Source organism: Zonotrichia leucophrys, chromosome Z, assembly GCF_028769735.1.
Source record: "Zonotrichia leucophrys gambelii isolate GWCS_2022_RI chromosome Z, RI_Zleu_2.0, whole genome shotgun sequence".
NCBI lineage: Eukaryota > Metazoa > Chordata > Aves > Passeriformes > Passerellidae > Zonotrichia > Zonotrichia leucophrys.
In genome coordinates, this window is record NC_088200.1 from 26,759,330 (window position 1) to 26,785,481 (window position 26,152).

Sequence of the window (26,152 nt, forward strand, 5' to 3'; positions counted from 1 at the left end):
TTATGGCTACCCTCATGACAGAGGCGACTGGCAGCCTTAAATAGGACATGACATGTTGTCCTCTTTGCTCCCCTATCCTTTTCAGGTCCTTCAGGGAATCTCAACACAAACGCCTTATTTCAAGGAAATAATTTGTTTCTGCCTCTGGCAATTCTCTTTGCCTTTCATCTACTCATTGTTATTGTCACTTTTGCTCTTTTCATTGTGCTTGGGCAATGACATCAGTATTTCACAATTACTACTGAGAACCTTCTGCAACATACGAGAAAAAAAGAAAAAAAAAAACCCTTAGAGAACAATCACTCCACTTGATGCAATGAATTTTTTCACCTATCACGGCTGAAGTGTTGAAAACATTGTTCTAGAACAATTTTTGTATGTTCCAGATATTCACATGTCTGTCTAGCACAGGAATACTAGGGACAGGATAAGAGAGCAAAAAGTGACCCAAGCAAGAGTGCAGCAATAAACAATACACGACCTCATTAAAAATCATGGACTTGAAACAGCCAGTGTAACCAGGACCATGACATATGGTGCTCTGTGCTAAGTGTTGTCTGCTGTAATAACACTGCTTACACTATGGAAGTTTACCCCAGATATGTCAGTTTTTGCCACTTATTAACAATGCTAACTTTCTTTTTCTTAGCAAGCTGTTAAAACAATGACAGAAGACCCGTTAAAAACATGACTCCTCTCACAGAACACTTCACTGCCATATAACTGAGCAAGAAAACAACAGATATATAGTATTCATCTTCCCAAACTCCAAATCTAGGAGATGACATATGTGAGATACTTTCATTACGATTGATGCAGCTCTCACAGAAAACAGGAAACCAGTTGGAATGCTTATTTATAGAGGATCAAAACCTTAGGGATTTGTAATGTCCTCTTTTTGTTGCTGTTTTTGTGTTTGGATTTCTTATTCTGGGACATTAAAATGTGTACAAACAAAATAGGAGATTAAAAGCGTAAAGACATAGCTTCTCACTTGCTGGCTCAGAGGTTATCTTTGATGTTACCCAAAGACAGATTAGAGAGTGTTTAGGGACAGACACCACCTTAAGCCATATATGCAGTGGTGAAAAAACGAATTTTTTTCATTGTCTAAAAGCTTGTTTTCTGATGTTATGAATTAAGATTAGCATAAACTCTATAATTTCTCTGTCTGTATTAATTCAGTAAAGTTTTCATTAGCAGCTCTGAATTGTGTTCACATCTTTTTGTCTAGCAAAAAAGACATGAGCAGAAGCAACAGCCTTGAACTACACCATCTGTATTCTTATTTGTCTTGTGGATCTGATGAACAGCTTCTTGCTATCGGAGAGAACAAAGGAGATGTCAAAACCATTCTCTAGAATCTTTCCATGGCATTCACCATTTCTGCCAAGAGCGTGATTATCTGTGATACAATATCAAAGGTCCAAGTGCATCAGTGAATGTGCTCGACTCCTTCCTGAGGGAGGGCATACCAGTTGGTAAAACGTACACATGCATTTCCTTTATCACGTCTGGTTGTTTTTTGGCAATGTTTTGTTTGGTTTTTTTTTTTTTTAAACCCAGATTTCTTAATCTTTTTGATATTTAACATGCAGGTATTAGCTAAACTGAAATACAGTTGAGATGCACTGTCTACAAATATTGGTACGTATCTCTGTTGCCAAGACGACGTTGCAGAGGATGAAGACACATTAGAGACAAAATGGGCATTGACTAGCAGGTTTTAAAAAAAGCAAAGTCTGCAACTGCAATATGATCTAGTATACCACAGAAGGTTCAGATACGAATTGATCAGTCTGGTTCATATTTGGGAATATTTCTGGTTTTTGTAAGAATTTTATATTTAATACTGCTGTCCATCTTCTCGCTTTACCTAGATTTCCTGTAGCAGTGGACAATGACCTGGCAACAGTTACTGCTCACATTGCCTCTTAGCTGAAGTAGAGGAATAAATAAAATAGGATGTAAATCTTCCAGCACTTAGAAATAATTAAACGCTATAAAAGACTGCAGGCTTCTCCTCAAAAATAAAGACTGCACATTTGGTGTAACAAACACAGTACACCCATTATTAATGTTGACTTTGCAGAGAAACAAAAAATCCAATTCAAGAACAGCCTGGCCTAGGAACCCAAAATGCCTAACTGCCCACATGAGAACAGAGATCTGCAGTTATTGCCCTCTGATACGCAGGAACTTTTTAAACTTCAAAACCAGATCTGTACTTAAAACCTCTACACTGCAGTGACAAAACCGGAAACAGACTGCACATATTTGGCTTTCTGAAGAAAAGGTGTTTAAGCATATTAATGAGTGACAATGAGTGGTCATACTCAATGTACCACCCACAGAACACTCCAGATTTTGTGACGTTAAAATGATCAAGAAGATGATTCACAGGGCTAAGTATGCAAGCACTGTGTACTGATTGTTGGGGAAAAATCTATAGATTCAAAATTCACAGCATGTATTTCTCTTAGGACAATAGTCAAATAGTATAGGACACTATTAATGCCTCTTACAGTCCCTTGATTAAATAAAAAAATAGATGGCCAAACCACGAAAGAAATACATTTGCATACCCAATTCTAATAGAGTGTTACAGTAATGCTTGTAGCTCAGACCTACGATTTGTAGGTAGAAGAAACCTCTTCTGTTCCCATAGTGTAGCAAATTTTTTTGTGAACAGAGGACTTTTGAACAGCAGAAATTACTGTCACTGAGTATTCCCAGAGCAGCTGAATGTCAGATTAATTTAAAAGTTTATCATCTTGTTTTTCAAATAAAATGCTTTTTTCTTCACTGAACAATGTCACTTATACAGTAGAAAAGAATGCACCTGTATAGAAATACTGAAGTCAGTGTGAGAACTCAAATGTTGAAAACAGAAGTATTAAGTTAACCTCTTACTGACATGCACCAAGGCATGAAAGTTCGCTATTCAGAATAAAATTTACTTTGGTTCCAGTGCAAGGTAAGGCAGGAAGTAGGCTGAGGTAGATAGAGATATTAGACATTAAGAGATTCTAAAAAGATATAAATTAGTGTGCAAATACACATCAATATCACATATAGGGATATAAAATGCCACTTAAAAACAACCCTTTGTTTTGCTTGGATCTGGACACAAAAATGTATAATAAGACTGGACCAGATAGCAATGTATACTCAGTGGAGTGGTCAAATGCAGACAAGAGAACTGGATTTTGCTGCTTAACAAAATTCTTCTGGTTCAATGCTGGTATTTTTGAAAATCACTTCATGGCCTACCATTGGAATAGAGCTACATCTTAGCAATGCAAAGTAAAAAAAAAAAGAAGAAGAAATACTAGTGAAAGGAATTCACAATACACTTTACAGTGCAAATTACAAAAAATACAATAAAATAGAATACAACTACCCATACTTGCTTAAAATCAGTTTATCAATTTAGGATTCTAGTGATCCTACTGAAGGTAATGTAAAACACACAATGTGCTATTGATTTGAACGGACTGTGCTTTTTAATTTACATTGACCTAAAATGCGATTAACGAACATTACTTCCACGTCAATGGTGCCTTGAAATCTCAACTTTTATACACAAGTTCAGAGGTACATCATCTGGGATTGGCACACACAGTAAGATAAAGTGAGATATGATAGAATACATTTTCCTTAAGTTACACTAACAACTATTTGCAATTCTCCCTCAGGATATTTAATCTATAAAAACAAGCTTAACTTTCAAATATTTGTAGTCATGATATATTTCTGATAAATGGTAATATATTTCTGATACATGAAAGTATTTTGTATATTTCTGATACATTAGGGTTTTTTGGGAAAATAAATTTCTCTAATCTGCAGAGGAAACACAGCTTAGGAACTGCTTGTGTAAATCACATAGTATCTTCCAATTTCTAAGCCTTCTTATTTCAGGAATGCACAGAATTACTCAGACAGCTTTTTCTCCACCTCCCCATACTCAGTGCATATCACTTTTGGGCACAGAATAAAGAAAAGAGATAAGCAAACAGTTCTTCTTTTATGGTAAAGCAAAAGTTGGCTCAGTTACACAGATAATGGAAGGAAAAAAAATATCATGGTTTAATTTTTTTATATATTTTCTTCAATTTATTAATAATCTTTTATATTTGTTTATTTATGGCTTTGAGCAAAGACAAAAAAATCTAACTCATCCCTGATCATACAATTATTGTAAGAACCAGATCTATAGTCTTCCCAGCAGCAGTAAGATCCAACCTTTTTCATTAATACATTTCATCTTGTACAGATGTGAGATTTCATACTTATGGGCCTACTTATGTACAGAGAAAATAGGTCACTTCTGAAACTAGCAATGGACCTTTATATTACAGGAATGTGAGTCATTTGTTTCTTAATCTAAGTATATATACATTCATACATACATATATATATACGTATATAATTTTATACCCTGTACCATTTTTTTTTAATTAACATACAAATCCTAGATATTGTCCACTCTATTACAAAGTCATTAAAAATTATTTATGGTTTCACTGAAAGACCATGTGAATTAATATTTCTTCATAGTGCTTAAAATAAAATAAAAATATATATAAAAATATTTTGCTACTAACCCCATTTCTCCTATTAAATGTAAACCTTAAACAGTTTTCAAGATCAGTATATGATCTTAATTAACTGACAGAATTTGTTAGCATTAAAATAATATAAGGGGTATTGTACTCATAAATAAATGGTCTTGCAGCGTATCCATAATGTTTGAGACACTTTTTTAAACAATCATTTCCCCATTTCCACTCCAGGTCACTTAAATTAATGGCAGCAGCATGTTAGTGGGTTAATTACATCGATCTTTACTGGTGAATGTGAGTCAGCAAAAAAAATGGACGATTTAAAAAAATTTTATTTGATGTACCACTTTAGTAAAAGGTATAACAGGCAGCACGGGTTCAAGCTCTGTTAGCTTTAGAGAATTTACTTGGCTCTCAAGTACATCTGGATTCACTGCATTACGTAGTTTGTGATGTTATTTAATTTTTCCATGCATTGTTAAACTCAGCATTGATGGGAAGAGGAGAACTCCTTTGCATCCATTTCCTTAACAGAGTCAGCTGGGTTTTAAGGAACAGAATATATGCTTGTATCATATCCATAATGCTGATTTTTCAGTGAGTTAAATTATGACACATTTAGTTTCAATCTCTATTTAATGTGACAAATCAGGCACAAACGATTACGAATTTTTTTTCTTTTTTTTTTTTTTGTGGATAAGATAATGTGAAGGTTTGAGCAAACAAAACAAAATGTTCACAAAACAGTATGCTTTAACCCTGCTTTCTGTCACCATTCCCTTTCTGTTTTGAAGACATAAAAAATAATAAACCTCATACCTATGGGCTATGTTTGACACTACATGCCTTAGGATATACTAACCATTTAATTACAATATACACAGAGCAAATCGTGCATTTCCAGACAGACTTGATGCTATATTATATTTATTTTTGTAAATTAACACCACAGTCAACTACAAAACTACAGTGAAGACACAGAAAGCACCTGAAAGTCTAAATCAAGCTGTGGTTTACAAATAATCCTTTAAATGAAAAACCTCACTTCTAGACTTAAACCAGAGATTCAAAGTCAGCATTATAGGAATTTTAAGGTAGACACAATTAATGAATGGTTATTATTTTCTAAGATACCGTAAAGCCTTTTCCTACTGACCAAACCTATTTTTATTGTCTTTTTTTTTCCAAAGCATGCATGGAATATTCTCAGATGCTATTGAGGGCAAGAAGAAGAAAAGTGATGGTATTGGTGAAGTACAAGCGATTTGCAGGATCAAGCGTACAATTTTGCATAAAACATTGCATGTAAAAGTAACATTGTAGGTTTTAAGCCATTGCATTACAATTTAACAGTTGTGTTGCACTTAGCTTTAACAAATTTTAAAACTGTAAATTTTGAAGTGAAAAGCGGAACCTAAATTCCTAAACAAAGACCTTGCAATGGTACACCACACAGCATCTATTTTTGCTTGGGTCTAAAAAGTTATTTACAATGGAAATATATTTAGTCTTTGAAAAGTCTTTAGCAGTGTGAAGATCAAAGTCCACCCAATTCCCTTAGACAACAGAAGGGTTGACATGCCATGAGGTTACAACTTATCCAGAGGAGTGCTAGTGCCTCCCTTTACACTGCGGGTGTTTGCAATATAATTCTCTTCCAATCTAAATTCCAATGGATGGTGCTAACATATGAAATGCAATGTGAAATAACAACTGAATTCTTCACAAGAAATTAACAACGCATACACAATAAACGAAGTAACAAAGGTTTCAGAATATCACTCAGTCAGTGCTATGTGTTAGTTAAATTGATGGTTTTCTTTCCTTTTTTTTTTTTTTCTTTTTTTAAATATACTTGTTTGAAGTTTGCTGTTGTGTTGACAAGTTCCCCATGAAAACAGCCAATCTCATAAACAGAGAAATCTGTTAGGCTGATTTTAAAGTCAACACATTAAAAATAAGTAATATTAGCGCTAATTTTAATCTTCTGCAATGGTTGCAAAAAGGAAGACGTGAACTCAAACAAGTTTTTTTAATTGCCTTTATATATATATATTTAGATATATATATATATAAAACTTTTACATTCGTTACATAGGGCAAAGCTGTCTAAATTATTTTTCTGATAGCAGACTGCTGGGGCACATTAGGAAACAGGCTAAAACAGTTCGGGGGATGGTGCTCGGTTTGTTGCAAGTCTATTGCTCACAGTCACCAGGGATCATAAGTTTGAGGCGAACCGCGGTTTGTCTCCCTCGGGCTCTGTGCTTAAGACTGTGGAAGAATCCCTTTGCAGCGGGGCGGCGGGCGGCGCGGCCCCGCGGTTCGGGGGGATGGCTCCCGAGGACATCTGCCGGAACAGCGAGACCCGCTGCGGCACGGTGGCCCGGCCGCCCGGGGGCACGCCGGGGCCCGGCGCGGGCTGCGGGAGGGAGGCGAGGGACTCCCCCACGGTGGGGTGAGGCCTGGCGATCAGGGTGGAGATCTCGTGGGGCAAGGAGGGCTGCGAGGCGGACAGCGGCCGCACCTCCCGCGTCAGGTTGGTGTTGTGGAGGGCCTGCGTGCTCTTGTGCACCTCGTTCTTCTGCGCGGCTCCCGGCGGCTGCTGCGCCGCCTGCGGCTGCTGCTGCTGCTGCTGTTGCTGCTGCTGCTGCTGCATGAGGGAGAGCTGCGAGGCGGTCGGCGAGGCGTACTGGAAAGTTCGGCCGGCCAGCGGGCTCTGTACCGGCGGGCTGCAGACGGCCGTGGTGTAGGAGCAGGGCGACAGGATGACAGCCTGCTGTGGCGGCTGCGTGCTGGGCGAGGGCGAGTGCAGGTTGGTGTGCGAGAGGCTGCTGCTGGTGTACACCGGAGGGGACTGCGTCCTGCCGCGCGACGACGAGGCCGAGGTGCTGGAGTTGAGGGCTGGCAGCTGCTGCAGGCTCACCGGCGCGATGGTCTGCACCATCTCCCTGTCGTGCTTCACGATCTGCTTCAAGATCTCATTCTCCTGGTTGTTGAAGACGCCGGTGTTGAGGTCTTTCTGGAACTTCTGCAGCAGGATCGAGTTCTTCTTCCCTTCACAGAGAGGCAGAAGAGTTAGTGAGCCCGAGGTGCGGAGGCAGGGCCCCGCTCTGTCTTTGTGTTCCAGCACCCATCGCTGAGGACTGTGTGTTGTAAAAGCCTCAGCAGGCAGCGGGTGGCTGAGCGGGCATGGCTCGGCCGGCCAGCCCAGGGCAGGAGGGGGCTGTGAACCGCCGGCACTGCCGCAGCTTCCCGCGGCTGTGCTCCGCATGCAGCCCGCCCCGGCCCTGTCCCCGCCGCGGCCCTTCGCAGCCCCGCCGCGCTCCGGCGCCGGGCCTTGCTCTGCCCCCTCACCTGCAGCTCACTGCTATTACTGCAATTACATGTAAGAACCGTCATTTCCTGAACAACTGTCAGAAAAAGTCATCGTGCTCTGCACCTACATCATCTTTCTCGTTGCAAAACTGTCTGAATTTCCACTAAACAGTAACATGTTAAGAGCACATCTGCCATCTAGCACATTTCTGGTAACTAGTTACTAGATATCAGTAATAACCAGTGTTTTTAAGTGTTTGTGAACTAATATGAACTCGTGGATAATATGACACCTGCTTGCACAGTGAAGACTTCTGTACACTGTGACCTGATGTCTGCATGATGGCTCACAGTGTCTGTAAGATGTAGACGCTATTCTGTCTGAGTCATCAGATGCTTGGGAACACAATGGCACTAAACTGCCTCTTTTCTTTTTTTTTTTTTTTCGATAAAACATTGCACTTCAAATGGGATTGCTACTCCAAGAACAGACCGGAGCTTTAGTGCTAATATTTTTCAAGAACATACTTAGAGCTGGACTGCAAGACAAATTATCTTGCAAGACACATTGTAGAAGTTTAATGCATTGAGTTGATCTGGAGAAGTCCTCAGACTGAAATTTTCTTGTGAGGTTGCAGAAACACCACCAAACAGGACAAGTGACTTTTTTTTTTTTTTTTAACAGCTGTATTTTAAAATGAGTGCCAGTAATGATGATCAGAATGCAATTCTCTTGACTCAAGACTTTATGCTTTGCCTAGTATGTCCTGTTTGGAGGTCCCAAATACTGGAACAGCAAATTACACCTCCTGATATGATAATCTAGCATACCCTTCTGCCTTTCACTTGCATGCCCTTCTGCCTTTTACTTGTATATTATTGGACTGCTTTTCTGATTGCAGGCAGATCTGAGCAGTGCCTGTGTGCAGCCATCAAGACTAGCAGTGCCCATGTTGTGAGGAAAATGAGAGCCCTGCTGCAGAGGATTAATTCACTTCAACAAACAATGGGTTTGTGAGTGCTGAGAGGCTTCAGCTCTTCCCAGCATTATAGATGTCATCCGTAAGCAATTTATTTAGGAAAATGTCATCTACTGCTCGTGACACAGCATAAATCCTATCAAGTGCTGAAGGCAGCAAAAGAAATCTACTGGATTAATAAATAATACTAATGATAATTAAAGTATGAAAAATAATCCTCAGAGGAGTACAAGACCTTTCTAAAACTCAGTGGGTTTTATTATTTAAAAGTGAGACTGCAAAATTCTTGTCTGCACACGTGTTATTTATAGATCAAGAAAACATTTACTGCAGCATGACAGAAAAAAACTTTTAAAGAGGGCTATTTTATCATGCAGCTCAAGGGAAAGAAAATGGATTTTAAGAATTAATCATATGCAAAAAAATGAAATAAATACCTATCCTGTCAAGTCTGTCAATTGCCACGGTTTCGAAGGCCCTTCTCATCATGGGGTACTCTTCCAGGACCTCGTTGAAGTTGTCCACGGAGAGGGAGTACAGGCGACAGTACGTGTCTGCTCGTACGCTGGCAGTTCGACGGCCCTTGGTTAATAAGCAGATCTCTGGGGAGAGAAAAATTCAGCACACACTGAAAACAAAGAAGTTACTGAACCATGTGAAACTTTAAAGGTGGAAATTGACTCTGTGCTAACAAGTTATAATTTAGTACTCAGCAGCAATTTTTCTATTTCTGCTTACGTAAGGTTGCAGGGACATTTCTGAAGGTATTTGATTCTATTTTTGCGACTCTGAAAAAGTAATTCATGTCCTTTAAGAGCCCTGCCTATAGGTTTTCTTGGTATGAACTCTGATTTTATGAAGCCTTTTTAAAATAGTGCTTCAAGTTCTAAGAAATGATACATCAGCTGTCAAACACAGCTTGATGACTTTTACTAACCCAAGTGCTGAACTAACCCAAGTGATTCTGTTGGTTTTTTTTAAATATACAGCTGCTATAGAGGACCAATCCCTTTAAGCATTCACCAGATTTACTGAACTAATGCAATACATGATATCATGATGTAATGATATTTGAATATAAGAATTGTTCTGAAAAAAAAAACCTTGAAGCATGAACATGCCTTCTGTTTCCTTGATCTTTATGTCCTAGGTATTTTGGGGAGAGAAAACTTACAACTTCTGAACTTTTTTCTCATTAGATTAAAAAGTGGAATTCATATGATTAGTCTAGTAGCCTTTCTCTGCAAGTGCCCCCAACAGGAATTCATTGTTCTGGAATACTGGAAACTGAAGCTAAGAACAGCCCCAAACTTCTGACTTCTAATTCTTCAACCCACAGTATCAGGGCGACTGCATAGAGGCCAGTGTCGGTGTCTGAGGCTTGTATCAGCAAAACACATGGCGTAAAATATTTATTTACTAAAATACAGAAAATTAAAAACTCATTTGCAAAAAGTAGTGTTTGAGTTCATCTTATTTTCAAACTTAAGACTAAGAACACACTTAGAAATACTGAGAATTCTTGAGCTCGAGCAGGGTGAGAGACAGTTTCCCTACTCAGTTCCAGCAGTCAAGGGCTGAGAGTTCATACTTCAGATTTAAATACAAAAGTAAGAAACTGTCTTCTACCTTGCTTTTTTGTCCATTACATGCTCAATTTCAATCAAACTATCATTTTCAAATGGAAAACTAATAAATAATTCTGGGGACTTCAGTTCTATAAAGTACCAAGCTACTTCTTGGTTTGGGGTATTTTTGCTATATGTCTTTAAGAAACGTATTTTCTATTAATCTAGAATATGAAGAACCTTGGTTTTTTTGTCACATACTTCTTGAGGAATTTCCACATGCTATCCAACCCTGAAGGCTTAGGGGATAAGATGCTTAAATTACAGTGGATAAATCAAAGTAAATTAACATTGGACCAGTACTAGTACAGAATGTACTTAAACCCCAACAGCTTTGGGGAGAATTTATAGAGACTATTGGGAGGGTAAAATACAGAATTTATAGAGAATGCTGGTAAGAGACTTGACCTAAAGTCCCTCACAAAACTTGATGCCCATGAAATAATGACAGTTTACTGTAAAGAACCAGCCAGGTATAACAGAAGTCAGTCCTTTCCTTTTCTCACTCCTAGCTTAGCCTGACCTCTTCTCCTTAGATTGAACCCACTGCATTTTAGTTAGTTTAGAGAAGGACATTTTGCCCAAAGGGAGCAGTCAAATGCAGACAATACCTGTTCTATTTCCTAAGATATTCTTTAGGTCTCACAAATGATAAAGCGTTACAATGCATTGTTGAATTTAGAGAGAATTATCAGGAAAGTCTGTGTGACTAATGATCACCTATTGATTTTCAGCTCTCTTCAATTAAAATTGCTGCAAACAATAAAGATACATAAATAGGTGTCTTCTGCTACTCTCAACAAATACTTGAGTATAAAAAGTATCAAATGCTCCCCAAAAACTCAGCATCTCCTAAATCCCTATCATCCTGAAGAGTGCAGAAAAAATTAGAGAAAGTACAGTTTTCATCATTAATAGTCTTGACTACTGTATTTAGATTACTTAAACAAGAAGAATGGGAAGAAACCATAAGAGACAATGTTAGGCTTCATGACAGGACAATGGGACCATAGAATTCATGGATATTACTGAACAAATAATTTCTTTTTCTCTTCTGCTTCTTTCATCTTCTATTATTTTTTGTCAAGGTGAAGGGAAAAAATCAATGAAAACTCCAGTGTGCAGACTCAATCAGCCCACAACTTCTGGTTGAAGACTATAAGTCTGGAAGGCTTTTAATATCTGTAATCTTACTAGTTAGATAAAATAATAAACAACATGTCAGAGAAGATACGACAAATGTCCCAGTGCCCAGAAAATGGTCAGGGAGTGCTGCTGTGGAGCCTGCCTGCTCAGAAAGCAAAGACAGCTTTGTGTTCTCAACTCCAGTTGAATGGTCTGAACTACAGTTTCCTTAAAGAAAAAATACTGTGAATGAATACCCACATACTGCATTTCCTGTAGTATTTCTTGTCTGATTAGAACTGTATTGTAGTCACTGATACATTATCTATATTGCCTTGTAATATGTATCAATAGCATCATTTGTAGTTTGTTCATAAAACTAAAGTGTTTGCTAATTGCATGTGTTAATCTGTCATCTATTTGTTTGGACAGACCCTCAAGCATAATAAGAAATAATATTTGAAATCTTTCTTACCAGGACCAGAGAGGAGGAACACAGAATACTGAAATGAGTTCCTATTAAACACTTGTGTTCATTTAAATAAACCAAAGTGTTTGTTTTTCATGAAAATAATAAAGTAATGAAAACCGCCATGACATATTTAAAATGAGCCTTTGTGGCATCAGGTACACCAGGTGCCCTTAACAATTACACTCTCCTTGATGTTCAATTGATTTAAAAAGACTAGGAGATACAATAAGAGCATAGGAGTGTATAGGGGAACACAAAAGGCATAGACTGTTTTTAAATAACTTGGATAAACAAGGTGCTCTATTAGCATAAAAATAAAGTGTCAGCAGCATATTACTCACTAATATTACTATGTGCATTTGGCATGGTGCATTGCCTTCATGCTGACACTTTCAGTGTGTGAAATATTACTATCTTTCCTTTCCAAACAAAAGAATGTTTTAAGTTCCAGTTAAAAATTATGTATTAGGCTAAAAGGAGCCTGTAATTTAATTCTAAATGCAAATTTTACTTTAATTATTTAATCTCTGTCGACAACTGTTACCTAGAACATTGTGAAACAATTGTCAATCACTGAACTAATGAAAAATGACTGTTTGAAAACACAGAATGATGCTAAAAACATTAATTTGTTCTTACAGTCCATGTTTAATGAAAATTTAATTAATTCACTTGTGAAAATCATAATTTGTGGTCTGCAAGGATCAGGTCTTTCCCATGTAAAAAGACAGCCCTCAAAGGAATATGGAAATGGGCTCAAATACAGTGTACTTTCTGCTGCGAAGTCTCTAACTGAAATGTGCAATGATAGAAGTTTAAAGCTAACCTTGTTCGGAAAGTTGTAATAATCAAAACTGATCACTAACATATCAGTTGCACACCTGTGTGGGATGTGGCTGTATGATGGAGTTGTTAGTGCTGGGTTAACGGTGGTACTCAGTGATCCAAAGGACTTTTCAATCTAAGTGGTTCTATGATTCTGTGGCAGGATTTCAGCAAAAGCTGGATCAGGTTCAATTTTTGGAACACTATGAATTTCTAAAGGAGCTTGCCTGTATCAGTTTCTCATAAAACAGGGAATACATAGGTTGTGTTTTACTATTGCATTAATTTGACAGAACACTCTGCATGGGAAATTATGCATATCTGAAAGACAGCAATAAGGAAGGCTGATTTCAGGAAAATCTGAATGAGGTAAGGTGAGTGACATAGCCCACAGTATGAATTTTTAAGAATAGGATTAATAGATCTTTTGTAAGGATCAAGTTTTGATCCTGAGACCAGGTTCATTGCTCTTATGGACTGTACTGATATGCCACTATAGGAGATAATTTTTAGCCCTCCTTTGTTGCTACATGATGCCTAAACACCTTTTTGAGAAAATAAGGATATGGGGATGTACACGTAATGTATTATGTACCAATCTCCCCCACATCCGTGTATATGAATGTGGGGGAGATTAATGACTAGTAGCATGTATGATATTCATCTCTTCTTTAGTCTTTGCTGAATGGGTATGTATCTACTGGCCATCCTAGCAATAACTTCTGGTTTCCATTTTATACAGAAAATTTTTAGATAAGAAAATTCCTTTTTTTACTCTGAGAAGCAATACAGTTTCTGTGAGAGTGTATACTTGTCCATTCATCATCTGTTCATTTTACATACCATTTATATTCCAGATGTAATTACTCTACCTCATATGTCACATTAACATTTGATTAGAGAAAATCTACAGAAAAAATGTGCCCACCAATTGTGTTGATAAAGGTAAGCTATGAGTCCAGTAGTTAGCAAGTTTACAGAAGGACACCAAACCAGTCATGTCTGCATGGACCATATTTCTTAGCTTAGGATGTCACATTGTATGAACAGAAAATTCTTACAATGGACTACCGTATGTGCATCTTTGTCTTGCAAGGATAAAGTTAACTTTACTAGGTGCAGAAATTAAATTTGTGTAGTAATGAATGAATGAATTCAACAGTATTTCAGCTATATAGTGCCTATATTAAAAACAACTAAAAACAACTAACAGTTTTTATACATTTCTGTCCCCTTCCAAAGCTGTGTGATTTCCCATAATCTGTTAGATTAAACATTTCAGGATCTAGTGAGAGATCCTTTCAACTGAGGACAGCTGACTACTGCTTCAGTTCCTCAACAGCAAACTTGTTCTTGTTGTGGGCATATAGGTTGCTCTGCGTGCTGTCAGATCTTCAGGCTGACTACTTCCAGCAGCAGAAGAAAGATGGAAAGTCAAAGCAATTCAAAAGCCTGGGTCAGTCAGTCTAACAGACTTGGGAATATTTTTTTAAGAACAGGACAGTGGATTAGAATATAGTTTATTTTATACAGAGCAGAACTACCACAGACAAATGTCTTAGTCCTCTTTCCATCCACCCATCTCATAAGACTTCAGAGTAAGCTTCCCAGAACCACCATGGCTATCCTTATTTTCCAACAGCTCTTCATAACAGCATCTCCTTGGCATGCTACAAAGATTGATAGTTCTTTACTTCTTTCAAGCAGCTGAAGTTGTCCACTGAGCAGAAACTAGCTAATGGGCAATTTCTTGCTGTGCCAGTCACAGCAAGGGACATTCAGCATGGGGCACTCAATTCCCAGCTTTACAACACACAGTATGAGTGTGGCTGGGTTCTTTTTCCCTTCAGGAAAGGACTATATGAACTTCAAGCAAGTTAAAAAAAAAATCAGTAGGCTTCTAGGCATCCCCTTCTTTCAGAAAATGAGTGATTTTCCAGTTCCACGTTGACTTAAGCATCCCCCATAGAGAAAAGAGGGAGAAGCTGTTTCATATGATAACATGTTACTTAACAGAATCATCTACACTTCTGTTTTCTTTTTCTTTATTAAATTCCGGAAAACTCTAGAAATACATTTTTCTATATTTTTTCCACATTTTTAATGTGTTCAAAATTTCAGTGTATTGTTGCTAGTGTATGCAATGGTAAACTCAGAGATATGATGGTTTTGTTTTTATAGTTACTAAAATATCTACCACCATGTCTTAAAATTACTCAGAATGTAGCTTGATGCAATTAAAAAATTTCAGTAATCTGTGTTCTAAAAAATTCAGTCCTGCATTTAAGAAATCCTAAAATATAGTCACTGCTCAAGAGGAACATTTCTGCAGCAAGGAAGAGAGCTTAAGGAGAACAGAAAATGGAGATAAATCCTGCCTTTTACAGCCAGATTTGTAATCTGGACTGTCCAAAAGGAAGCTATGGAAAAACTGCCGCTTTTGCCATCATGTTTACACTAAATACGGAATTGCAGACAAGTGAGTTTGAGTTAGGAGATACAGCCTGCATAACATCTTCGTTTAAAATATGACAGCAATAATTGTCTGTTGAGTTGCTTTCAGATATCTGGGCTCATCAGTTGGAGAGAGGGAGCCTGGATACATAACTGAGAAGTTATTGTTTTGAAGAGGGGCTGAAAATGGCTGATTGGAATGAAAAGCAACTTCTGTAATATCCCATCTCCAGTCTTTTATCACTTTTTAAACTACTTACCTGAACTTATTTTAAATATATCTATTTGTAATTTGTGATAGCTGTTGCCCTTATTAGTCATCCTATATAAAAATCCAACCAAACAAATAACAAAAAAACCCTGAAATTCCCCAAACAAAATCCCCATACATTAGTTTAGCTAACATTTTTATTGCCTGTGTGTAGTACGAAATTTCTGTCTCTGAAGACTGAGACCTGAGCTCTCTACATGTTCATAGTCTAATTAATAGTATTTTATTTATTTTAATGTAAAAATAGCAAAAGACATAGCAAAAAATTACTTAGGGGAAAAGTACTCATTTGAAAAGTGCCTACATTTAATTGACCCAAACTTTGATAGAATTTATAGACAAATACTTATTAAATAAAAAAAAAATATTTTAGGGTTTGCCAACAACCCTTTCTTTAGCTCCAAATGTGTATTTTATGCCACTTAGCTAGGAGAAACCAGTTTCTCATCTTAATAAAATGTGGCAAGTTATCTGAGCAGGAACTTCTTATTTTTCATCCTGACCTCTCTTTGCTTTCTTCCATGTTCAGGTTCTGAAAATAGCTGTGGCCAAGTTTTCATTACTAGTGCAGACAAAAGCCAGTAACAGAAACACAGAATCAGCGAGGTTGGAAAAGACCTCTAAGATCATCAAGTCTGACCTTCAACTGAACTCCACCCTGTCAGCCAGACCCTGGCACTGAGTGCCACATCTAGACTTATGAACATTTCTTACATCCTGACTATTCTCCCATGTTCTATCAAATTCTTCTAAGAAAGGTCTGTAAGACAGAACAGAAGCTTAGGATCATTTTATAAAATAGAAATAAAAGTGCATATTTTGTCTTCAATGCTATTTATGACAGAGCATCTATATGTTTTTCTTCTTACTTATTAAAGTATTCTTTCTAAAAAGAGTGATTAAGATAGTCTATTTATTATCTTTTAAAAGCCCACACCTTTAGGAATTCTATATGCTTTACAAAATTAATAATTAAGCTAACATTCTAAGATAATATGCCTAAGTACAGATGTAGTTTCCATACTCACTGTGTCAAAGGCCAAAAGTGATTTTATCTAATTCATTTACTCCTACTTTTATTGTGATGGATGCTTACTGTCTATTGAAAAAAACCCACTTAGTTCCTTATGTATTCAGTGGTATGCTTTTGTTGAGTTTAGCAAACACTAACAGTTACAATTTAAACTATTCAAGTTAAATTAAAGTCGACTATAAAAATATTGTACTTCTTTTCATTAAATTATTAAAAAAATTATCCGAGACTGTCAGTTCTGAATTAAATATTTACATTACATATTTAATCTAAACTCAAATATTTAGTTAAAATTCTACTGTGTGAAATTGAAGGTGCTTGGAAAATCTTCTGCTTTATCTGTGTTGACCACATTTGATTTCCAAGGCATGCTATGTCATATTTTACTTCTGTCTAGTTATATAAAGTTTAAATTAAAAATGTATGCTGTTATTGAATTAGTAGAATTATAATTTTAATTTATTTATGCTTTTAGATTGCAAGACATATTACTTGTGTTATAATTATGAATACTGTTAAATTTATGTTTGCTACCTAATAAAACTCCTAAACCCAAATCAGCTTCTACCTTTTAGCATAAAAGAGTAAGTTTTTTTTATTCTATCTTCCTAAAAATTCTCTTGCACTTTTAAAAAAATTATTGAGTTTGAATAGCAAGAAGTCCTTCTGACTGTTATTTTCAATATAAAATATGATGCCAAAAGAACAACATAACAATTTATTGTCAAAAAGAAATTATGCAATATTATGAGGACTATTGCATATTATGTAGCCTCAAAATGGCAGATTAGTCTGTGCCAAAAAGATATTTAATTTTTAGGCCCTCTTGCAGACAATATTTTTAGAAAAATGTTCTATACTGTTCAGCTGAAAAATGTTTTACAAACGAGTTGGCATGGAGATGTGGAGATCCTGCTCCCTTAAAGCATTTAATTATGTCCCTGCTATTAAGAATACGAATAATCACACCTCAGTGGGGCTACTTATAATTAACTATCTGGATTATAGTATGAATATTGAAAGACTTAATCCACCACTACCTTGAATAACGAATAGCCATATGCAGTCTTTTTGCAAAATGTAAAATTATAAATCATACCATATCATAATGTCCATATGTAAAGCACTTCAACAGATTTTTTCCTATTTATAATCAGTATTATACTGCAAATCTTTTAAAGTATTTTATCAAAAGGAAGCACCTAGAGTGTAACCAGAAAAAAGTAAGTGGGAAAATATAATCTAAAGTGACTCAACATTTCCCATGGTATTATTTTCCACTGCACTGGTCTAAAATATACTGACAGTTACTGTTCCGAGAGGGGGAAAAGTTCCATAAATAATAGGTAGGTCAAAGAAGTTCTGTCTAATTGGCCTTCTACAAGCTGAAGTAAATGCAAAATAGAGTTTATTAGAATTTTAAGTGCAGAAGGGTAAATGTTAAAACTGCATTAAATAATTGAAGCAAAATAAAACATTTAAAATTGAAGGCATTCCATGAACTACATGTTACAAAAAATAAACCAAAAAAGAAAAGATGCTATAATATGTCTCTGTGACATTGTCTGGGAAGATGGCAATGAGAATCTGGTTTCTAGATAGATTTGCTAGATGAATGATGACATGAAGCACAGATAGTGATATCTGCCTTTGAGTAAGTAAAATAAAACATGTATTTGTCTCCTTTTACAACATAAGAGATGGACCAATACAATTTCATATTCACACACAGTAATTCTCATATATACAGCTCATATTTTTTTTTTTTAAATCACATTCATTTCTTTGTGTTCAACACACCTGGAAGTTGATAGGAAAAAAAAAATTTAGAGGTATGAGTTTTAGTTAGTCTAAAAACTGATTTATCTACTGATTCCAAGTGGCATAATACCAGTGGGATTTTCAGTGGGGGAAAAAAAAATGGGGAGCTGGATCTGCAACGGATACATGAAAAAATTGGGCAGTGTGAGTTACTGAAGATTTATCTACTGGAATTAGGAAACTCCTTCAGCTAACAAAACCTCCATGGGGCCCTCAGACCTAATTGATAAAAATATATCTGCACTTCCTAAACACTAAGTTTGGATTTCCCTAGCAATGTCAACATTTCTTCAGCTCTAATATAGTATCTGTTAAAAACAGCAAAAAAGGGGTTAAATTTCCAGAAACATATGTCTGGGCTGCTGCATGAAGGAAAACCTGTGTAAACACAGGTGGGAAAACAGATGGAGAAAGGAAAAGATAGCAGGGAGACCAGCCTTATCTTGTGTCCTTTGTGGTTGAGAGGAATTTTGCCAGTGACTACAGAAAAGAGCAGGATGAGACCACAGTGAATCAGGCCTCTGTCCATCAGTGAGTAAGCAAATGAAGTAACAGCAGAGTCCTGAATGTGTTCCCAGAAATCCTCCTTTGAGTAAGCTGTGCTGGGCTTACTGGTTGGGCAGTGGGGGATTTATTCCTTTCTTCTCTCTGTAGGCATGTGAGCCCCACTCTAACACACCAGCTCATGGAGGCAAGTGCTTATCTAAACCAGGACTACCTGTCCTGAGTCACTCTGGTTCTGATTCTGACAGGGCGGGCAGCTGACAGGGCACAGGACCTCATGAAACCAGTCCTGCTCATCAAAGTCCTCTGCACTAGCTTTGGGAGAGCTAAAACTTTTTATGTTTGCAGGGGTAACAATCTCAGGCAAGTTATCAATGGTTGAAAGCTGCTTTTCCACTTGGCTCTCGAGGCAGGAGCCTGCTGTCTGTAGGTGAGTGCATGGGAACAGCATCTGACTGAGTCTGCAGTGAGGGATGTGCAGAGGAGTGGAGGGTCACAAGGTATGAGGGAGCAGAAGGCCTTTCCAAAAGGGAAGGAGAATTTGCAGGGCTTAATCTTACTGTCATGACTGAAGTACCCTTAAGACCCACACATCTTGAGTAAGAGGAAGGAGATAATTGGAAAGGCTTTATTGTATTAAAGCAAACATCTCTTTAGTTTATTACACTACTGCATGTTTGATAATTAATGTCAGATTAATTATCAGAGATTTTGAATTACCAACTTACATAATATTATTATGGAGTGTTTCTGAAACAATTCACCACAGCAAAAATCGCACAGCAGTGGTAGTAATCAGTTTCTATCAATATGTATTGGTATAGGTAAATTAGATTAGTATTAGGCTCATTAGATATGTTAATAATTCTGCTCTGTAAAGCCCCTGTAACTGATGAATTAATTTCTTCTATAAGCAAAAGACTCATATTCTTATGCTTCATCTCAAAAGATGTCAAAATCTTTGCATTTTGACGATTTTGTATGTATAGTGAAGAATTAAAACACAATCTGTTCAGTAATTCCTCCTGGCACAAGAAGAGCAATTTCTAATCCAATCACCTGCTACTGAGAGAAAAAGGTTCAACAGGATTGGAACCTGGCAATTTCCTTCCTACCATTTATTACTAGGATTATATCATAAATGAGTTTGAACTACCAAGATATTAAAGAGAAAGACAAATATGCACTGTGACAGAGAAAGCAAAAATGGGGGAACTGTCATTATCCACTGCTGTGTACTTTGTATTTTCAGTTTTGTAAACTGTAGATACTCAGGACCAGGGACAAAATGACAAGAAAATTAAACCACTTCATAATCACAACATCCTCAAAATACAATTGCTTACATTTTTCACCTTTTCATTCTTCATTCGAGGAAGCTGAGGTCAAGTGTGTCAATCTCAAGTTTTCAGTTCAGCTTAACTGCAAACACACGTGCAGTCAGGTTTTCCAACTTGCTACCCAAAAGGAATAGGTGTAAGCACCTTCCCACTCTTTTCCAGCTTCTGGAGGTTGTTCAAAACTGTGCTTGCCACTTGCATTTTCCTCCCTTTCCCATCAGTCTCATGCCCATGATGTTCCCCTGCACTGTCAGCTGCTCTGTCTCCCATTTATTTGCAACACTCACAACCTGACTCCTGCCCACAGAGTTCTCTCTCTGTTGACATCTATATTGCTCCCCACGCTCTTCCCCACAGTTTTGTCCTACGTGTTAACATAGTTCGTACCATCCATTCATTTTCTCCTGATCTTCAGTCACATGTCACTAACCTTACAGGCAGCTAGATCATAATTCCTTGGATAAAGAATTTTTTGTATGGTCACATCCAGAGGGCACTTGTCAATGGCTGAGAGTCCTGATGGACATCAGTGACAAGTGGTGTCCCTCAGGGATCCATACTGGGACCAGTCTTGTGTAGCATCTTCATTAATGAAATAAATTAAGGAGTTGAGAGCACTCCCAGCAAATTTGCGATGAATCCAGACTAAGCAGTGCAGCTGACACTTCTGAAGGATCGGATGCCTTGTCCAGAGGAACCTGGACAAGCTCAAGAAGTAACTCATGAGAATATAAGGAGGTTTAGCAAGGCCAAGTGCTGGTGCTGCATCTGGGCTGGGACAACCCCTGGTACCAGCACAGGCAGAGCAGCTCTGCCCAGAAGGGCTTGGGGTGCTGTGGGTGAGAGGCTGCACATGGCCCAGCCATGGCACTGCCAGCCCAGAGAGTCAAACGTGTCCTGGGCTGCACCCAGAGCCCCATGGGCAGCAGGGCAGGGAGGGGATTCTGCCCCTCTGCTCTGCTCTGCTCTGCTCTGCTCTGCTCTGCTGAGACCCACCTGGAGCACTGCACACAGAGCTGGGGTCTCCAAGATAGGAAGGACTTGGACCTATTGGAACAAATCCAGAGGAGGCCAAGATAATAAGAAAGCTGGAGCACCTCTCCTATAAGGCAAAGCTGACAGAATTGGGTTTTTCAGCCTGGAAAAGAGAAGGCTTAGAGGTGACCTAATTGAGATTCTCTGGTACCTGAAGGGAGTCTCCAAGAAAGACAGAGAGAGACTTTCTACAAGAGCATGTGGTGAAAGGACAAGGGGAAATGGCTTCGAACTGAAACAGAATAGATGTAAGACTCTAAGAAAAAAAGAATTTTTTTCTTAGAGTCTTACATCTGTTCTGTTTCAGGCTCTTCATCTATTCTGTGAGAGTGGTCAGGCACTGGCACAGCTTGCCCAGAGAGGGTGCAGATGCCCCGTTCCTGACATGTTCAAGGATGGACACCCAGATGGGGCTTTTAGCAACTCAGTTTAGTGAAAGGAATCCCTCCCTGACCACGGTGGGGGGAGCAGAAGTAGATTATGTTAAACATCCCTTTCAACACAAGCCATTTTATGTTTCTATGGTAATTTCGACTGAGAGCAACTTTATCTCCTGCCATATGAAAACTCTGTCAGTGTGAGTGTGAGAAGTTTCTCTTGTACTTGTACAAGGAAAAGAAGAATCTACTGCTAACTATGCTACGATAGTGGCAATCCCATTTCTAATAATGGGGAACTAGGAACCAAACTTCTAGTAATGGGGAACTGTTACCAAACAGAGAACAAAAAATTAAGGACATAAAAAATCCACTGATGTTTTGGAAAAAACAAGATACAGTTAAATTAGAAATAAATCCAATAAAAGCCATCATAGAGTATTAAAATGCCACGATTCTTCATTATTAACTGTGGCTTACATAATTTCACTGAAGTAGAAATAACTATATAACTGCACAGTATAGTGAAAAGTAGTTTCATGTCTTCTTCCTTGTCTAATTCCTGTCCCTTTTATAAAAATTCACATGAGCAAATGATGAATATGGTAGGGGGAATATGGCCTATTGAAAAGGATAGTACCAGAAACTGCTTTCAAATTCCTGCTAGCACTGGGAGGAGATATGTAGGATGATAATGTCCTTCAACTAGCAGTCTGAAAAAAACCCACTTATTGGGAAGAAATGAAATGCTGGGCTAAAAATTGCTCCTGCACACAAAGTTCAAGAAGATTACATTTATGGACAAACATGAAGGTCAAGGGACAAAAAGCTCTTCCCACAGAAATACCAGGGAGTAAACCACAAGATCTTTGTGGTTACAGAATTGTATTTTCTCCTTCCCTCCCCAAAGGAGAAACCAGTGAGTGCAGATGAGGAAGGAGGCAGACAGTAGCCAAGCCCAGATCTTTCTGTTGTCACCACTTTGCATGTCCCTGTCCTAGGGTGATGTTATGATGCTTGTATCCCCATGGTGTGTTCTGTTAATGCTGGATATCGTATTCTGTGCCTTCAAGACTGGCTCTGAGAGGAAAGGGGGGGAGAAGAAGCACGGAGTTTGTTATCAGAGACTTCACTCACTCCACATACGGCTGAACACAGAAATCCACTGCAGTGTCTGGGCACAGACAGGGCAGAACAGGACCCTCCTTTGATCTTCAGTTAGTTTAGCTGGCTGAGGCAGAGAAGTTCCCTGGAATGGTTTTCTCTTTCCCTTTTCTTAGATCTGTTCTAACCTGCTCCAGACTGAGACCCAGGGAAACACCGAGAGCTTGCACTTTGTGGCCACCGGGGCCTGCTGTGGGCAGCGGCCTTTGCCAGTGCCAGAGGGATTGATAACAGAGAGATCACCCACAGGAGAGGCTTTCTGAATTTGTCATCTCTTCAGAGCAGCAAATGAGTTTTGTCATCTGGTATTGTTCATTTTGTGTGCTGGGGAGTGCTCTGCCTGTTAATATAAAAAGATTTTTTCCCACTTCTCGCTGAGGAAATTTTTTCCTGATCTGGTTGGGTGAAGGGGCCATGTGGCTTGGCTTTCTGGGGGGGGGGGCCCTTTTGGAGGTTTTCTCCCAAATTTGCCCTAAACCAGGACAGGTCTCTCAAAAATGAACAGAAAGTGTACAGCAGAGGTGTAGTCTGACTAATCTATTCCACTGGTGGTTATCCAGCATATTCTTTTTGAGAAGAATTACCAACCAACTGTAAGGTTTATTTGGTTTCCTATTAAACCAGATCTAAGCCTGTTTTTAATTAAAAACAAAGATCAGGCAAGAGAATTTAAATGTTCAACATCAGTCCTCAAACCTCAAGATATTTCCTCTTTTTTTTTACTGCAACTTTTGGTTTCATTAATTTCATTCATTTCAACTTTCATTCTCCCAACAGTCTCCATTCAAGTCACTCCCAAATACTCATGATTCTGCCTTGGTTCCTCTTAAATCTTGGCTTTCACACTAATCTCCAGTTCTCCCACAACTTGTATTTTTTTTTTTTTATTGGTAAGTTTTATTTTTTTTCCCACAACTTGTTGTTGGTTTTTTTATTGGTAAGTTTTTTTACCTAAATTGTTTTCCTGATATAATGTTATTAGCACAGAAATATTTTACATATTAAGAGTTCAGTTTTCCAAATCCAAGGCAGGATGCTGGTGAAACCGTTCACTGTTCTGGAAGTGAGCCTGCAAATCTCTCCAGAGCCAAGGTCCCCAGGTAACTCAGCTCTGGGACATACCCGACAGACAGAAGTTAGCATCTCTGAGCTGGGACAAGGAAGTTTCAAAACATAAGATATTTTAAAAAATTAAAAAATGATCTGTTTAGGCATAGCACCCTGTCACCTGTATGCCCTTTACTTGCTTTTGGGAGCTCAGGTGTTGATACTGATGTATTGTGTCAGACCTGGGAGCTATACAGATCAGTTGTTACAAGTAGCTTTTTAAACACAGCGTGAGCTTCGGATTTATCATGTGTCCTTTAAGCAAAAAAAGGGTATATTGGTTTTAGGATTTGAATGCAGCCTTGACTTCCAGTTTATTATTTTATCACTATGCAATATTCCTTGTGTCTGCTTTGGTCAGGAAGCTTTACTCAGATTCTGATACACACTTCAGGGAAAGTGGGTATTCTCCAGAGAGATGACAATTTTAGAACTAATTTTTATTTTCTCCTTTGAGAATCCCAACCTTTTCAATTTACATATATCTGATTTGCAGCTTGTTTTCTATCTTTTCAGCTGCAGTCATAGAATTATAAAATCATAGAATGGTTTGAGTTGTAAGGGACCTTAAGGATCATCTAGTTACAATGCCTTTGCCATTGATGACATTCACTAGATCAGGTTGCTCAGGGCCCAATCCAGACTGACCTTGAACGTATCTGTGGATAGGGCATCCACAGCTCCTCTGATCCAGATAGGTCTTTCTTCTCCCCAGCTGGAAATACACTTCTGGAAATTCGCAATATATGGTGTTTTTCTACAACAGGTCTGAGGTACATCACTCTGGATCTTGGGGCATTTCCTGTCTCCCTGTGCACTTGTCTTTTCTCACCCCTCCATGCCACAGCATCTATTATTACCTTCTGTTTGCCCCAGCAGGCTTTGGATGCATTACCACCCATTTTTGCAACACCTGTCTCATCCCAGCTGCAGTTTGGATGAGCAAAAGTGCTTTGGTATGCAGTATAGTAAGTTCCTGTAGTGTCTGGATATTGCAAGTAGCTTATTTTTTTGTCTGCATTCCTGTTAAGAAGGGCAGCAGTTGAATAGGATGAGCTAAATAGTTGTTTGCACTTCAACAACAGGCTGACAGTTATGTAAAATACTTTTATGTGCAATCTCTTCTGATCCTCTGCTGGTTCAGAGGAGTATTATGGCCAGATTCAGCACGCAGGCTCTTGCAAAGACATTTTCATAAACTAGGGCACTGCTAAGCATAGAGGAGACCAAGACCAAGGTTGCTCTGTTTCTTCATCCTCAGCATTTACCTTTTCTTTCTACTTAATCTCCTGTCTTCAGCATCTACAGTTTAATCCTGTGGGATAAGCACAAGACCTCTTTACCAAAGTGCTTCTACAAATACTGGTGATACAAATCACCTTGCAGAGGCTACTTCGAAGTGACAAGGTCTTCTGGCCAGATCAGTAGGAGTTGCTTTAGCGTATTATTCTAAAATGGGATTAGTTAAGTAACTCTATAGCCCAATTGAAATGCTGAGCCCAATTCACTTTTCTTAGCTTCCCCCTTCTCTTTACTAACTAAATGGCACTGATTAGGCTGTCAATTGAGCATTTTCTGAAAGGGCAGTTATGGTATCATTAATGGAATTCAGCAGCAAATTAATACACTGACAAGCTAACTGTAATTTTCATGAGCAGCAGTGGTACACACACAAATATTCAAGCAGCTTCTGAAAACCAGCCTGCTTGTGAAAGCAGACACCTATTCCATTGCATAAAGATAATTGACAGTCACAGGGAACAACTATTTTGTATTGTCAATTATTATATGTAGGAAAAGCAATTGCATTCATCAAGATATACATATTCAGATGCCTTCATCTAAGCAAATAACTATTTTTCATTAGGATTACCAGACTAGTTTAATTAGGATTAAAAGTAATGCCTGATTTAATTTTTTATATTATTTAATAATAATATACATCTGTTAGAGTGCTACCTAGTCAAATAGGAAGTCCAGTTTCTCTTAGTATATATTGTCAGGATAAACACTGATGTGTGCTAAAATTAATTGAAAAAGCACAAAAAACATATTAAATATGAATTAATTACAAAATATCCCATGTAAAGAATGCTCTTCTATTCATTGTTAATTTTTCAATTCTTACTA

At 38.0% G+C, this 26,152-nt stretch overlaps 1 protein-coding gene across 1 annotated transcript in view; it reads right to left on the minus strand.

Annotated features, from left to right (window-relative positions):
* Positions 1 to 4,011: 4,011 nt before the first annotated feature.
* HCN1 (hyperpolarization activated cyclic nucleotide gated potassium channel 1) overlaps positions 4,012 to 26,152 on the minus strand; it is a 196,151-nt gene continuing 174,010 nt past the window's right edge. Inside the window, exons 7-8 of the mRNA XM_064736283.1 lie at positions 9,304 to 9,468; positions 4,012 to 7,625 (exon numbers count right to left, since the gene is read on the minus strand). Of these exons, the coding sequence (XP_064592353.1) occupies positions 6,790 to 7,625; positions 9,304 to 9,468 (1,001 nt within the window). The 3' untranslated portion in view covers positions 4,012 to 6,789. The remainder of the gene's footprint in view (positions 7,626 to 9,303; positions 9,469 to 26,152) is intronic.